This window comes from Staurois parvus, unplaced genomic scaffold (assembly GCF_062004578.1).
Source record: "Staurois parvus isolate SC_StPar_1 unplaced genomic scaffold, SC_StPar_1.0 ptg000834l, whole genome shotgun sequence".
Lineage (NCBI taxonomy): Eukaryota > Metazoa > Chordata > Amphibia > Anura > Ranidae > Staurois > Staurois parvus.
In genome coordinates this window covers 403,118-418,478 of record NW_028318630.1, presented here as the reverse complement: position 1 = coordinate 418,478, position 15,361 = coordinate 403,118, and the positions used below count along the sequence as shown (strand labels likewise).

The 15,361-nt window shown below is 39.7% G+C and overlaps 1 protein-coding gene across 1 annotated transcript in view; it reads right to left on the bottom strand.

Annotated features, from left to right (window-relative positions):
• LOC149443738 (dynein axonemal heavy chain 5-like) overlaps positions 1 to 15,361 on the bottom strand; it is a 291,780-nt gene that overhangs the window by 167,524 nt on the left and 108,895 nt on the right. Inside the window, exons 28-32 of the mRNA XM_089655345.1 lie at positions 6,142 to 6,232; positions 3,626 to 3,691; positions 1,914 to 2,026; positions 347 to 446; positions 95 to 208 (exon numbers count right to left, since the gene is read on the bottom strand). Of these exons, the coding sequence (XP_089511471.1) occupies positions 95 to 208; positions 347 to 446; positions 1,914 to 2,026; positions 3,626 to 3,691; positions 6,142 to 6,232 (484 nt within the window). The remainder of the gene's footprint in view (positions 1 to 94; positions 209 to 346; positions 447 to 1,913; positions 2,027 to 3,625; positions 3,692 to 6,141; positions 6,233 to 15,361) is intronic.

Here is a 15,361-nt window from a genome sequence, read left to right as displayed (position 1 = left end):
ATGTTTCAAAATAATGATAGAATGCATTACCACACTATGTTTTATATTTCCAATTAAACAATCAGCATAGCATTATAAAGAAAAAAATCCATACCACTTGGTTACTTATTGTCAGATCTACATCTGCCCACAGAGTGTTCCTGAATCTCTGGTCAAAGTCAATGAACTTTTGAAACAGGATATACAGTGTTCCCAGTAGCCGCAGGTCCTAAAAAATGTAACATAAAATTAAATATGGAAAAAAACATGTAACTATTAAGAAATCTTAACCTTAATGAACGCAAGTTGTTATTATAACATGTTTTCTTGATACCTTCATTTTATTGATTAAGGACTTTTATTATACCTTTCCAGTCCTGTCCAACTCTGGAAATGTCTTCGGAACTATATTAAATACCCTTTGCACAGAATTCAATGTTTTCCTTTTAGCGTCATAGATTTGGTACCTGCAAAGAAAAATGTGTGCAACTGGGAATGATTGCTTTACACTGCACTGTAAACACTACAAAAAAGCACTAAATCAACTTTGTATACTTAAAGCAGAACTTCATCCAAAAGGGAAAGTTCCGTATTATGCCCTTCTCTGCCCCTCTTCTTCTTTTTTGGAACTTTTTTTTGAGTGGTGAGCGGGTACTTAGTTTTGACAGGTACCTGGTCCCACTGCCTAGGCAATTTCTTAAACGTCCCCCACCTTTCCCCCTGCCTACAACCTTCTGGGACACATCACAGGTCCCAAAAGGCTATGGGACCGTTCACAAAGCGCAGTGCAGCTCATGCACGCAGAGTTGGAAGCCTCAAGGAGTCACAGCCAGATTCCCACAGTTAATATACTGGGACCCGAAGACCAGCGAAGAACTGGCATGGGCGAGGACAGTGCTGGATCCCTAGACAGGTAAGTGTCAATTTAATAAAAGTCAGCAGCTACAGTATTTGTAGCTGCTGACTTTTGATTTTGTTTTTCAAATCGGAAGAATAAACTCTTTAATACTACTGAACCCAAGTTAAAGGATTTGTATACTCATGACCCAAGTTTACCCCACACCTCCCTCTGCCCTTTAACACATGTCCAGTATTACATTTTTTTAATCTTGTTTTTCTAGGAAAGAACAACTTAAATTACACCCTATGATAACATCGCCAGGTTGCAAAATTATTTCAGGGTCATCTGCTGGGAGGAGGGATGAGGTGGATGCCCTATGTTAGTTCCTAATACTCCTAATATTACATATATTTCCTTACTCACAGTGTGTGAGCAGGTTCTTGGAAGTCAAGGCAGCAGCTTACTTTACAGGTAAAATAAATCAATATATGTATGTGGTGAGGCACAGAAAGGGACAAGGATAAGCAGAGTTCTGTAGTCCAGCAAGGAAGAACTCTGATAACACTACTTGGGATTTCAGTGTAGCACAGGCAGCAATGTCAGCTCAGTATAGGGGCTTAGGAGCTCGCTGGATTTCTGGAAGGATCACCAGTTATTTTCCTGGACATCTGCATTTTTACAGAGTTAACAATGGGAAAATGTCCATGCATTGCAGAGTAATATAATGCATTATTTTTTATTTTGTCCAGACCTTCACCTTATTGCTTGCCTCGAATTACTGTTGGTAATCTGATTTTTCAATTTTCTGTAATTCATCAAAAGCTCACTTTTTAATTACTGTTCTGGTGCTTTGTGTACCACATATAATTGTGATTTCAAATGCAATTTGACAACATTTCATGTAATTAATAGCATTTCTATTTAAAGCTACAGATCCAAGGGACAAAAATACCCCTTTGTATATGATTAATTTATTCTTATAGATATAGTACCTTTGGATTGCTAGCATTTTTTAGTCTGTAGGGAATGAAATGGCATAATGTAGATTGATAACACCTTACTAAAATGAATAAAGAAATAGGCAGATACTTACTTCTCATTGAAATCATGCAGTCGAGCCACAGCCTCTTCTGGCTTCACTCCTGGAGCTGCTGGGCCTTGTGTATCAAAGCGATTGCGAAACTGGATCACCTCTACAGCAAAACTCTTTTACAAAGAATGAACATAATTTCATTAGTTAAAAGTATGTTTTAATTGAGAATTGTTTTTATATGTATTGTTTCTAAATGTTGTCATATTATTTGTTACAACTTTTTTTGTGATTTTAATATACTCTAATTTTAATATAATAATTATACACATATAGTGAATTTTAAATAAAATGCACTACATACATTTAAAAAAAAGAGGTTCATACTTACCTGCTCTGTACAATGGTATTGCACAGAGGTGCTCTTTACCTCTTCTTTGGTGGTCCCCCTCTGACACTTTCCACTCCTCCTCTTCTCTGAGGGCCGTGTGCTATGCAAGCACTAGTTCGGACATGCTCCTGAACTGTGCTGTGTGCATCCATGGACACACACAGCACAGCTCAGTCATGTCCCCAGCTCCTTCCTCACAGGATTTGACTGACAGCAGCAGGAGCCAATGGATGTGAATGTAGGAAGAGAGGAGAGCTGCTGACGAGGACAGCTCTGGATCACGTGTGATGTCAGGTGCGTTAAAGAGAGGGGGAAGAAGAACTATGGGAAATATTTTTTACCTTAATGCAGGAAAAAAAGTGTCAGAAACAGCTTGAAAATTATGTTTCTCACTAGGATATTCTTCTATCCTGTTAATATTTTTAGTAGGTAGTTGAAGAAAAGAGAAGGAAGCTTCCCAGCTGTGCCATTGTATTCTGACAACGGGACTCATCCCCTTTCAGAATATATTGATCAGCAGCTGCAGATGCTGATTGAAAAAAGTTTTCCAACATTCCTGTTTCACAGATGTCAATCATTATATTGGCATCTGTTGAATGGAAGCAGCCACACGTGTGTCAAACTTTGGCCAGTTCCTGCTGAACCTGCCAAACGTCGATCTATCTATAGCCAGATTAAGTGTAGCTGATGGATAAGTGTATAAAAACAGACCAAAAAAGGAGGCCAAATACAGTAATAGTGTAGCTAAAGCACAGAAAGAGGAGGAAATGGATACATTCATTATGAAAAGTCAAAACCTTTTTGGGGGTTTTTCAGTGACAGGAAGAAAAGATACTATGGGATCACAAGAATGAAAACTGGGTAAAATACACATGTTGAGGAGGACCTGCATTTAGCAAACAATTTGAACTATTTTCGTTCAGTCTTCTCAGAAGCAAATTACACTAACAAAAACATGTTGGGGGGATCATTTTGGTTCTAGATGTGAAGGTTCATTTTTAGGATTTCTTAAGGCATAGGTAGCATATCAATTAGTTTGTTTAAAGCTTAATAAAGCAATGGGTCATAATGGTATGCATTCTAGAGTTCTAAGAGAACTTTGAGGTGTAGTTTTTTGACCGTTAACTGATCTTTTTAATCAATCTCTTCTAATAAAAGGCACATATCAGGGATAAAAAATGTTGGGTTTACATATTCTTTAAGCTTCACACAGGTTAGATGGTGAACATTTTTAAGCCCATCTATTCATTAATTGTCTGGTTATAAACTAAACATTGATTTTCTAATTATGAATATTGTTTTTCTATGCCTCCTTGTAAATTACCGTACTTACGATACATAAAAGTTGTTCATGATATACTGTAATAGGAAAATATGTTCTTACTTTAACTTGCTTATCAAGTTCCTGCTTGAATATATCTTGCTTTTCCTTCAACAAGGTATCTTTAACCTGTAACAATTAAATAGTAGAATAAAATAGTCAATGCTTCAATCTGGTTAAGGATACGGTATATAATATCTTCTCATGATATTATCTGCTGATTAAGGCATGAGAGCATTGGTCCCTCCAAAGTTAATACATATTATGTTTTAAATAATTAAAATATGTTCAGAACTTTTCAGATGTACTGTACATAACAAAAAGTACAATACCTTTTTGGCACAAACTGCTTTTTGCTTTTTAGTTGTTATCCTTAGCATTAAGTTATTTCTGGTGTAACATTTTATATGCTAGCTGTAAATTTTATTATTGAACTACATTATTGATCTGTAGAGTCTACGCATAGTGACTATCAGTATTCCACTGCAATTACTCATGGTCCATGATCAACAACAGCTAAAATAACATGTCAGCGACATAAAGCATGCATTGTCTTTTACTCAGACCTGACTAGCAGACTTTTTAGGAAGGAACAGTAAAGCCCCCCTATGTACACATACAGTATATAAAAAAAGCTAACAAACAAGTTTATCGAAGCATTGTCATAACCTAAAATAGTTTGTATTAGGCTGACCGCGTTCTCTTAAAAAAGAAAAGGACTAAAGATATAATTTTGGACAGTAAATCATACGTCTGCACTAATGCTACTTTTTCAAAAACAAAAATCAGCTAGACACATTTTTATTACCATTTGGTGCACTTGGCAGTACAACAGTATACAATTCTGATCATGATTGTTATTTGGATGTGAAAGTATAATTTGTTTCCAAAAATATAAATAGTGCCATAAAGCAACTTTAACAACAGAAAAAACATTGCTGACAGGAACAAAGAGCAAGCACCTAATAGTGCCTTTACAGACCGGTGTCAGTCCAGTGCCTCCACTCTGCCTAAAAGTTCTGATAGGGCAAAGCTTCGGTACTTCCTGGTAGTGTCAAAGCTTACCTGTTCTCTCCCACACACTCCTATCGGTCAGTAAGGCTGCTTATGATAGTGGTGGGTCCAAAGAAATGAATGGGGAGATAGCATGCAAAAATCCAAAACTACCAGGATGCAGTTTATACTTGTCAGCATTTTTTTCCATTAAAGTTACTTTAAACAGAACCCATCATCAGGGACGGACTGACAACTCACGGGGCCCCCGGGCAATAGGGAATCATGGGGCCCCTGTGTCCTTCCCTCACTCAAACCACACCCAAAAAAGCCTTTGAAAGGTACCAGGGGAACCTCATGGGGCCCCTTACTGACCCCGGGCCTTCAGGCAGTGCCTGAGTGCCCGAATGGTCAGTCCGCCCCTGCCCATCATGAAGAGATATTTATGAGTCACTACTATATGGCTAGCTTTATGCACAGGAGAACCAGGTGAAAATAAAGGAAAACAAATCTGGATCCAAGTACTACTAGGCTGCTATATATTACATTTTTGCTGCTGAGTTTAGATACACTTTAAGAGGTCTGCTATTAGCATTGAGCCCAGACAGGAGATAGAAGAGTATTAAAGTGATTCTGAATGGTTCTGAAAGCTTCATTCTATGCATGAAGGTAAAACACCTTCAGTGTGCAGCTACCCCCCCCCGAATACTTACCTATCTTAATCCAGTCATGTGCACGAGAGCAGCGGCTCTCCTGGGTTTCTCCCTCCTTATTGGCTGAGACACAGCAGCAGGAGCCAGTGGCTCCTGCTGCTGTCAATCACAGCCAGCAAGGAGGGAGCAGGGGTCACTTACGTTCTGAGTGTCCCATAGACACACAGAGATGGCTCAGGAGTTAGAAGGCACTTGGCAAGGGGAGGGACCAAAATCGATGGTAAGGGACCCGAGTAGGATCAGAGCTGCTCTTTGCAAAACCATTGCACAGAACAGGTAGCTATGATGTGTATACTATTTTAAAGAAAAAAAATCAAGACTTTAGAACCACTTTGACCTGGGTACTGTACATACTGATTAAAATTCAACTGATTCAACAGGAACCAGACAAACTTCAATCTGTGTGTAGCCCTCTCTGACAGAAGCCAATTTTTAGACCCGATTCTGTTGAACGGTCCTACTGGAAAAACAGCATTTGATCAGACGTTGCACCCAATGTATCACTTGTGTGGATGCAGGAATCTGTGAGCCCACTGGTGTACCCAGCTTTACAGCCTGACACTTCTGCTCTGAGAGGGAGAACTAGAATAATCATAAAAAAACAAGCAAACCCTAAGAGTTTTAGACTACTCTATTATAACATTTCAAAAGCGATGATTCAGATTATTACAGATGCCCATCAGTGACTAGTTCTTTTTGATACAAACATTTTATAAACTCTGTGAATCAGATACAACATATCTTACATATCTGAAATTCTGTAATCAATTCTGTTTTGTAAAGAATATGTCTAATTACATCTGAATTGAGTGAAATTGTAGGAATTGCTCAAAGCACAACATGTCAATAAACTGCTTATGGGATTTCACTTACAACACTAGTAAGATCCATTAGCTCTGACCATTTATGTCTCAAATTTGCCACGTCATTTATTTCTTCTCTAGGAATACGCAATTTATAAGACCTGTCAATCAGAAATTGATAGTAATGAAAGGGGTGCATAATGTAAATAACAAAAATATTTAGCATATTTAAAGTTACATATTCAGACTTCCCCCAAAGGGTATAACATACTGTATAGTTATGCTTTAGCATTCACTTTTTCACAAGGTCTGTGCCATTAAAATACACTGTTGTTTTCTATGATATAGACAAAAGCCTGCTGAGTATCAATCAATTTATATATTAAATAAAAAACATGATAGGACGCGTTTATACAGCTGTGAATGTGACATTCAGCAAACGTTCACTATAGGTTAATCACTGTAATTAAAATTTTGACTTACTTGTAAATTCCTTATCTTGGAGTATAGTATACAGGACTGGTATTTTAAACCTAAAAAACTGTATGCACAGCTAAGTACTCTAATTCAAATTTGTAAACAGCCAGCTAGCACTTAGTAAGTGTTTCACACCAAATTAACCTACATGAATAAAATAAAATACCCAGTGCAGCATTATTTCAAATATAAATAATGAAAAGGTAAATACAGAATATAAATATAATAAATTATATAGCATTGAGTCACAAAAAGCCTTCTTCCAAAAGTGCGCACTCTCATAAAAATATGTTGTGCAGTCACAACAATGCCCAAGGCCACATAGGGCCATTCAAACAAACAAAAGTGCTTGAAGTGTTAGCAGGTGTTCTTTTGAGCAGTCTGTTTATGTGTAAAAAAACAGCCAGGAATATACTCTCCCATTGCCTCCTAGTTCCACTCAAACTGCTCACAGTAAGAACAGACCACTTAAATTATAGGTCCATTAATGCTTAATTAAAATATAAGCTGAATCCATTCATAATCAGGCTTAGATAGAATGAAGTTCAGTAGAGATGAATGGTTAACACCAGATAACTCCAATGATGATATCACTTACAGGTGTGGCACCTCCTCTCTGCTGCTCTCCACTGATGAGCCATGATGAGTATGTCTGTATACCACATTCTTCTGGGCTAGTTTGATGCCATAAGAATGACCCAAACCCTTTCCTCCGCCATTTAGAGCATAAGATTAGTTTCTTTCAGGATCATCTCCTTGATGATTTATGTATGGCACTGCTTTGACACTGTCAATTGTACTTGACTGGGTGATCTTATAGAAGATCTTATTGTGACTCCTATGGGGATCATGTCTCCTAAACATTTAGGAAGATGTAAACTCCATAACAGCCTGTAAGACCCACATCTATCAATATCACATTTCAAGCCTTGTGAAAGAAAGGCTTTTCCAATTACAGGGCAGGATTGGAGATCCACAATGTCAGAGAGATCTTTGTTTGACTGGAAAGAAGTGGTGGGAAATCTAAGGACTGGATCTGCTTGTTACATGTCTTTAGGATGTTGGATTAAAGGGATCTGGAGTGAAACTGGGCAAAACTATATGCCTCAAAGAAGGCCCCCATGAGACCCATAACCCTTCTGCAGAAGTGACCTGAAGAAGATACTGGCTTGGGTAGTGTCCTGGATTAAACCCAGGAACTCCAGATGGTGTGAGGGCTGAAGGGCAAACTTTTAAAAGTTGAATATCCAGCCAAAGGTTTGAGGAAACTGAATGGTCCTTTAGGATGCTGGCAGGCAAAGTGCTGGCTCAGAAAATAAAAATATGGCAGACAAGCATTTTGTATGCCTACTGATGTAAGAAATTCCCCATGCCTGATCGAAAGCAATGGCAGATATTGGTAGATGACGCGTTTGGAAGGGTGTCCCTTCTTCATCAGAGCTAACTGAACTGAGAGTGCTCCAAACGCGTCAGCTGTACTGAATATCCATCCCCTTGATGGGATTCACGATGTCTTCAAGTCCCTTTGAGGCCTTACATGCCTGATTTTATTCGCTGTTTGTGAGTAAATTTTTATAATTAATACATTTTGGTTATTGAGGTAATGCACAAGGTCTTGTTTTCATTTCGTTCTGCAGTATTGGTCGGGCTTCCCCAGCCTTGTTTGGAGCCGCACAACCCTACATGCATTGGTGGTCAATTTTTCCAGGTCTGGTTCCATCCATTCGCCACCTGTCTGGGTCCTAGAGCGCAAGAGAATTCGTTTTTGATTTACTGTCTAGATCTTGGTAGATTCCATCCAGAATTTTGATACACAAAGAAATCTGTTTAGTGATTTCAAATCCAGTTTTGGGTGGATGCCCCATTAGGTTTAGGGATCACAAATTGGTTTGAATACAAACCTTAAAACCGTTCATCTGAAATCTTTCTTTCATTTGAAAATGGTAGAAAGGTAAAAGAAAGGAGGTGGCAAGGAAAGGAAACTCTATTTTGTACCCCTATGAAATAATAGTTCAGACCAAGAGATCCATGATTTGGATCCAGACTGGCGCAAAAAACCAACAGATGTCCCCCTACTCTGAGGAGAGTGGAGTACCTTCATTGTGAGGAGAGCTTCTGAGAAGGCTTGATGGGCCAGAGCTTGTAACAAAAGCGTTAAGCCTTGATTTTGAGGTTGATGCTTGGGGAAAATGGAAATACCCTGTAGTTTAGTAGAGGTAGAAGCCTTAGGAATAGGAGACTTAGATTATTTCTTGTAGGAGAGGAACTCCATACCCTCAATATCTTTATGAATTTGTCAAGAGATTCCTCACAGGAGGGGCTTCACTATCAAAAGGCATACGTATAAGACGTTTCTTACAAACATGTTAAGCAACCAAGCTTTTAGTCACAAAATTCTAGATGTGCACAGAGATAAGAGAGATTCTTGAGACTTTTCAAATTACAATTTTAAGAGCTTCAACACAAAACAATCGTTGAAAGCATCAGCTGTTATTGTAAAATGAAAGCAGGGTCTTCAAAGACAGATTTCTGGTCTCTGTTCATGTGTCTTGACCAGTTAACAATAGTCTGTCATATAGATATGGCAGAAATTGCCAGCTGCAGGGTTGGACCTGCAAGAGCAAACGAGGCCTATCAACAGAAAAATGCCTATCAACAGAATTCTTAAAGGAAGTGACATCTTCAACAGGAATTGTGAGGATTTTATTGCAAAGTGAAGTGACAGGATCTGTTGCTGAAATAGGCCATTTCTTTTTTAAATTCTTTTCCATAAGATAAATATCAGAAAAAAAAGTCTAGAATTAGTGAAAAACTTTTCAGGGTTGAGGCAGTTCTCAATCTCTGCATGTATGGGAATAATCGTTTTAGTTTTAGTAAGTCTTTTAGTATCCATATCGATCTGTTTTGGCTATGGAGAATCAGATGCTGTTAAGAAAAGATTAGTGCACCCTGAATCAATTAGTGTGTCCACAGTGGAAAGCATTTGGTATTTGGTGCAAAGCAGGGGCGGACTGACAGCTCATGGGGCCCCCGGGCAATAGGAAATCATGGGGCCCGTGTCTTTGCCCACACTCAAAGCACACCCAAAAAAAAGCCTATAAAAGGTACTAGGGGCATTTCATTGGGCCCCCTACTGACCCCGGGCCCTCGGGCAGTGCCCGAGTGCTCGAATGGTCAGTCCGCCCCTCGTGCAAAGCCATACCTTGTACCTCATAAGCTTTCAGGAGAGCAAACATCTTCCTCTGCCTCTGCTGCAAAATCAATGCCCTTTAACTTTCCTCCATAGCTTCAAGTAAAAGAGGTTCTACTTCTAGTTCCTGAATAGATTCATGGGGAAAAGGTCATGTTTAGCATTTTGGGCTCTGGAGACTGAAGGTTCTAGAAGTACAAGATGTTTTCCAAATAATTCAGAAACAGTGGCAGAGAAATCTGCTTTTGTCAGACAGGTTTCATTGTGCATGCCTGAGAGGGAACCTGAGCCAGATCGTGGGGGAACAATGTCATTAAAAAACATTGTTCTTGGATAAGTATAAAAGCTATCACCCTGTGTGGTTTTCTGTTTTTCCTGTAGGCTGTCTGCCAAATGCGTATTATTAGATTTTATAGTCCCAGCTCCCTTGCACCTGTGATCCGCCATTTTTGAAGAGGGATCCCCAGTGAGGTACTCACGGTTTAGGTGTGCAGAATGGATGGAGCTTTTTGTATCTGGAGAATGATCCACTATAACACTGAGTCCCTGTGGCTGTGTCTCTGTAAAAGATGACCATGTAAACGTGCAGCAACATATAGCTTGCTTTCTCGGCGGAAGAGGCAGGTGGAAATACCTCATTTGGGAGGCGTGATGCACTTAACTCATCCTCTGAGACTATGTCTAAGACTAGGGAGGGTAAAATCACCAAATTTAAAAGTGTTTGCTGAGAGGTGCTATAGACAAAATGGAAAAGAGTGCCATCATACAGTGAGTAACAGCCAATCCTCTGCTCACTAAACCACATAATATGCTATGACCTGTGGATAGTGTTGTTTAAAGCGAGGAAACAGATTCCACATACAGGGAAACTCTGTCTTATCTCTAATGCTGGGCCAGAATCGGTCCAAGGCTTTGCCCGTCACAGTGGGCACACCCCACTGTAAAGCTTCATGAAGTGGGCAAGGTTGTATAGGTACACTCTAGGGACAGCCCTAGCAAAATTATTTGGCAGTGTACAGTCACTTGATGGTAGCAGCATACAGGTAAAACTCGAAAAAATAGAATATCGTGCAAAAGTTCATTTATTTCAGTAATGCAACTTAAAAGGTGAAACTAATATATGAGATAGACTCATTACATGCAAAGCAAGATAGTTCAAGCCGTTCAAGATTTGTCATAATTGTGATGATTATGGCTTACAGCTCATGAAAACCCCAAATCCACAATCTCAGAAAATTAGAATATTACATGCAATCAATAAAACAAGGATTGTACATAGAACAATATCGAACCTCTGAAAAGTATAAGCATGCATATGTATTCAGTACTTGGTTTGGGCCCCTTTTGCAGCAATTACTGCCTCAATGCGGCGTGGCATAGAAGCTATCAGCCTGTGGAACTGGTGAGGTGTTATGGAAAACCAGGATGCTTCAATAGCAGCCTTCAGCTCTTCTGCATTGTTCAGTCTCATGTCTCTCATCTTTCTCTTGGCAATGCCCCATAGATTCTCTATGGGGTTCAGGTGAGGCGAGTTTGCTGGCTAATCAAGCACCATAATCCCACGGCCATTGAACCAGGTTTTGGTGCTTTTGGCAGTGTGGGCAGGTGCCCACACTGCCTAAAACTCGTCTGCGGAAGGAAGCATGCAGTGCTCCAAAATCTCCTGGTAGACGGCTGCGTTGACTCTGGACCTAATGAAGCACAGTGGACCAACACCAGCAGATGACTTGGCTCCCCAAATCAACACAGACTGTGGAAACTTCACACTGGACTTCAAGCATCTTGCAGTGTGTGCCTCTCCATTCTTCCTCCATACTCTGGGTCCTTGGTTTCCAAATGAGATGCAAAAGTTGCTCTCATCAGAAAAAGAGGAATTTGGACCACTGAGAAACAGACCAGGTCTGTTTTTCCTTAGCCCAGGTAAGACGCTTCTGACGTTGTTTGTTTTTCAGGAGTGGCTTAACAAGAGGAATACGACATTTGAAGCCCATGTCCAGGATCTATCTATGTGTGGTGGCTCTTGATGCACTGACTCCAGCCTCAGTCCACTCCTTGTGAATGTCCCCAACACTTTTGAATGGCCTTTTCCTGACAATCCTCTCCAGGCTGCGGTCATCCCTGATGCTTGTGCACCTTTTTCTACCACACTTTTCCCTTTCACATAACTTTCTATTAATGTGCTTTGATACAGCACTTTGGGAACATCCAACTTCTTTTGCAATTACCTTTTGGGGCTTTTCCTCCTTATGGAGGGTGTCAATGATGGTTTTCTGCACAACTGTCAGGTCAGCAGTCTTTCCCATGATTGTGATTCCTACTGAACAAGACTGAGAGACCATTTAAAGGCTCAGGAACCATTTGCAGGTGTTATGGCTTAATTAGCTAATTAGAGTGGGACACTTTGAGCCTAGAATATTGCACCTTTTCACAATATTCAAATTTTCTGAGATTGTGGATTTGGGGTTTTCATGAGCTGTAAGCCATAATCCTCACAATTATGACAAATTGTGGCTTGAACTATCTTGCTTTGCATGTAATGAGTCTATCTCATATATTAGTTTCACCTTTTAAGTTGCATTACTGAAATAAATGAACTTTTGCACGATATTCAAACTTTTCGAGTTTCACCTGTATAACCCATGGTTTATTCATACCAGTCTGGTGTTACGTTCTGTACGATTAAGACTGAGCCTGGGTTCACATATATGCAGTGGGCAGGGGCGGACTGACAACTCATGGGGCCCCCAGGCAATAGAGGATCATGGGGCCCCTGCGTCCTTGCCCAAACTCAAAAAAGCCTATGGAAAAGGTACCAGGGGCATTTTATGGGGCCCCCTATTGACCCCGGACCCTCGGGCAGTGCCCGAGTTTCCAAATGGTCAGTCCGCCCCTGGCGGTACGGTATATTGCATGTGATTTGGTGCAGGGCGCTTTTTCAGGTATTCACACCTATGAGATCTGATTCTCCACATCGCACCATGTTTTGCGGGCCGCTTTTGGGGTGTTAACTTAACATACACACCCGCGGCAGTTCGCATGAATGGGGTGCGATTCTGCTGCGGTGCAGAATTCGCACAGAAAATGCTGCAAATTCTGCACCGCATCAGTGTAAACCAGGGCTATTTCGCGTTTATTTATTTATTGTTTATTTCGCGTTAAGTGAGTCTTGTTATATAAAAATAATAATTAATCTTGCACTATGATGTATGATCTATTTTGATGATACAAAGGTTTTTGCCATTTGCCGCTATACTTGTTGCGTATGTGGATCTGCTTCATTGTTCTATATCAATATTCAATTTTTGCATTAGGAAGATACAGTCACAGTGAAACGATCATTTCTTTTCCTGCAGGCAAATGGTAACAATCTATAATGAGTCACAGACATTTACAAGCAATCACTGCTGCAGAGGTTTGTTGGGCAGATTAGAGATTTGTCACAATTAAGGGAAAGCAGGCCAAAAGATTTTCTGTTTCCACTTCTCTCACCTTGCATGTACCAGTGTGGATAGCAGTGTCCAAGTGGGCATGTTTATATCCATGGAGGGGGAAATTAGGGCATGCTCATCACCAACAAACATTGACAGAAATCAGTAGCTTACGGATCTGAACATAAGCAGCTGGACCGGCAAACAGCCCTCTTGCAATATATCTTTTGGTCACATTTAAAGTAAATTTCATATGGTATCTGTACAGCTTTTTTTTTTTTTTAAATTAGAAAGATAAAATTTCGTTATGTGCTGAAAATGTATTTTACTTTCATTCTGGCCTAGTTTTCACTCTACTGAAGCTTCAAAAGCAAAGGATTTAAAATAGTAGCTTGACCACCTTAAAATGTATTTTTTTTTCAGTCCTGAGAACCTGCTGCTGGTAGTTCTCATCAAACGGCTTCAGGTTACAAAAAATAAACTCTTAACTTACCCTCACCCAGGCTATAAAATTAAACCACTTAACCAAAACCTTAAAATTAATCCTTAACACTAAACCTAGCCTTAACACTTAAAGTGTTACCATACTAAACCCACAACAGTAAAGTCAGTCTGTATATGCAGTAAAGCATGCTTGTTATAATCACTGTGAAACCTAAGGAGTTTGATCCTGTCTTCTATGATCCTCCCCTTCTTCTGCTGTTCATAATCCATCTGCTGATAGTACAGAGCTCTAGGAGACACTCTGCACATGCTGAGTTTAGTGTGTATTGCTAGAGAGTTTTCTTTTCTTTGGGAGGGTGCATGTGACCAGCACAGGGCCAATCAGCACATTCCAGACAGAGGGTCAGGGGTCAAGCAGCCCCATACGATAGTCACAGGAGAATTAAAACTCCTCCTACAAGCTTTAACTAGTGCTCAGCTGAACACTGATAGAAGTCACAAGACTGCTCTAACTGCTGATGAGAAAAGGTATTTAGCAGTTTATATTTACTACAATGATTGCACTTCCATGTTTGGTGTACTGTGGGAGACCAGATAGGGTCCTGGGTTTAGTAACACTTTAACCTTTAGGGCCGGTTCACACTATATAAATACGCTCCAGCTGCATTTCTGCATGTGTGTTTTTGATGAGTTCCAATGCATTTTATGCATTTTTGACGCGTTTCAGTGCATTTTTTATGCATTCCCGTTCATTTTTCCCCTCTCTTTTTCTTCAATTTAAACAGGGAAATGTGCATTCCAGTGCATTTTTTATGCATTAGGTGCGTTCCAGTGCGTTTTTTTATGTGTTTTACCACTTTCTATTGCAGTTCTGTGCAGAAAAAATGCAGCATGTTCTACTTTTTTTTCTGCAACTGGAACTGCAAGCATTGATGTGAACTATGACATTAACAACCATATAACCTACTTTCTGTGCATTTTGAATGCAGAAAAAAAAGCAACTGAAACGCATGTAGTGTGAGCTGGCCCTTACACTCATCCAAACCTTAAAGTGGCTGTAAAGGCTGAAGGTTTTTTACCCTATGCATTAAGGAAAAAAAATTTTCTCTTTGCAGCTCCCATTCCAGTCCCCTCCCCCTTATACTTACCTGAGCCTGATCTCGATCCAGTCTACAACACCAGCAAAACCATTACACAGAGCAGGTAAGTATTGCTTTTTTTTGGTATTGTTTTTTTTTTGTTTGTTTTTTAAAAATGCCTTTACAATCACTTTAATCCTTAGGCTAACACTAAGCTGCATAATAATGTTTGTGGTTGGAGTATACTTGCTGCCTCTTATGCAATATATTATGCAATATTCTACCATCATTAAATGCACAATTTTGATACAAAGGGCCAGTTTACTAAAGCTATTGCGACCATGCCAAAACTGTGCCATGGCGCTAATGCACAAATCAGCACTTCTCAACATTTATCAAACTTCACCTAATTTAAGACACTGATTCGGAGTGTGAATAAAGCTTAGTAAACACGATCAGAAAAGCGTAACAAAAATACAGCTTTCGAAGCGATTGTACGATAATCTGATCGTTAGCACACAGCTTTCATCCGAAATTATTTGAAGAGACAAGCGCGAAAATGTTTCTCGCACGATACCAGATTGTACAATTTTTGTTTCATCAGTACAGTTGTCGTGTACGTCACTTCATTTTCATTCTGTCGTACAAGAATTTTCGTAACTTTAGTAACCT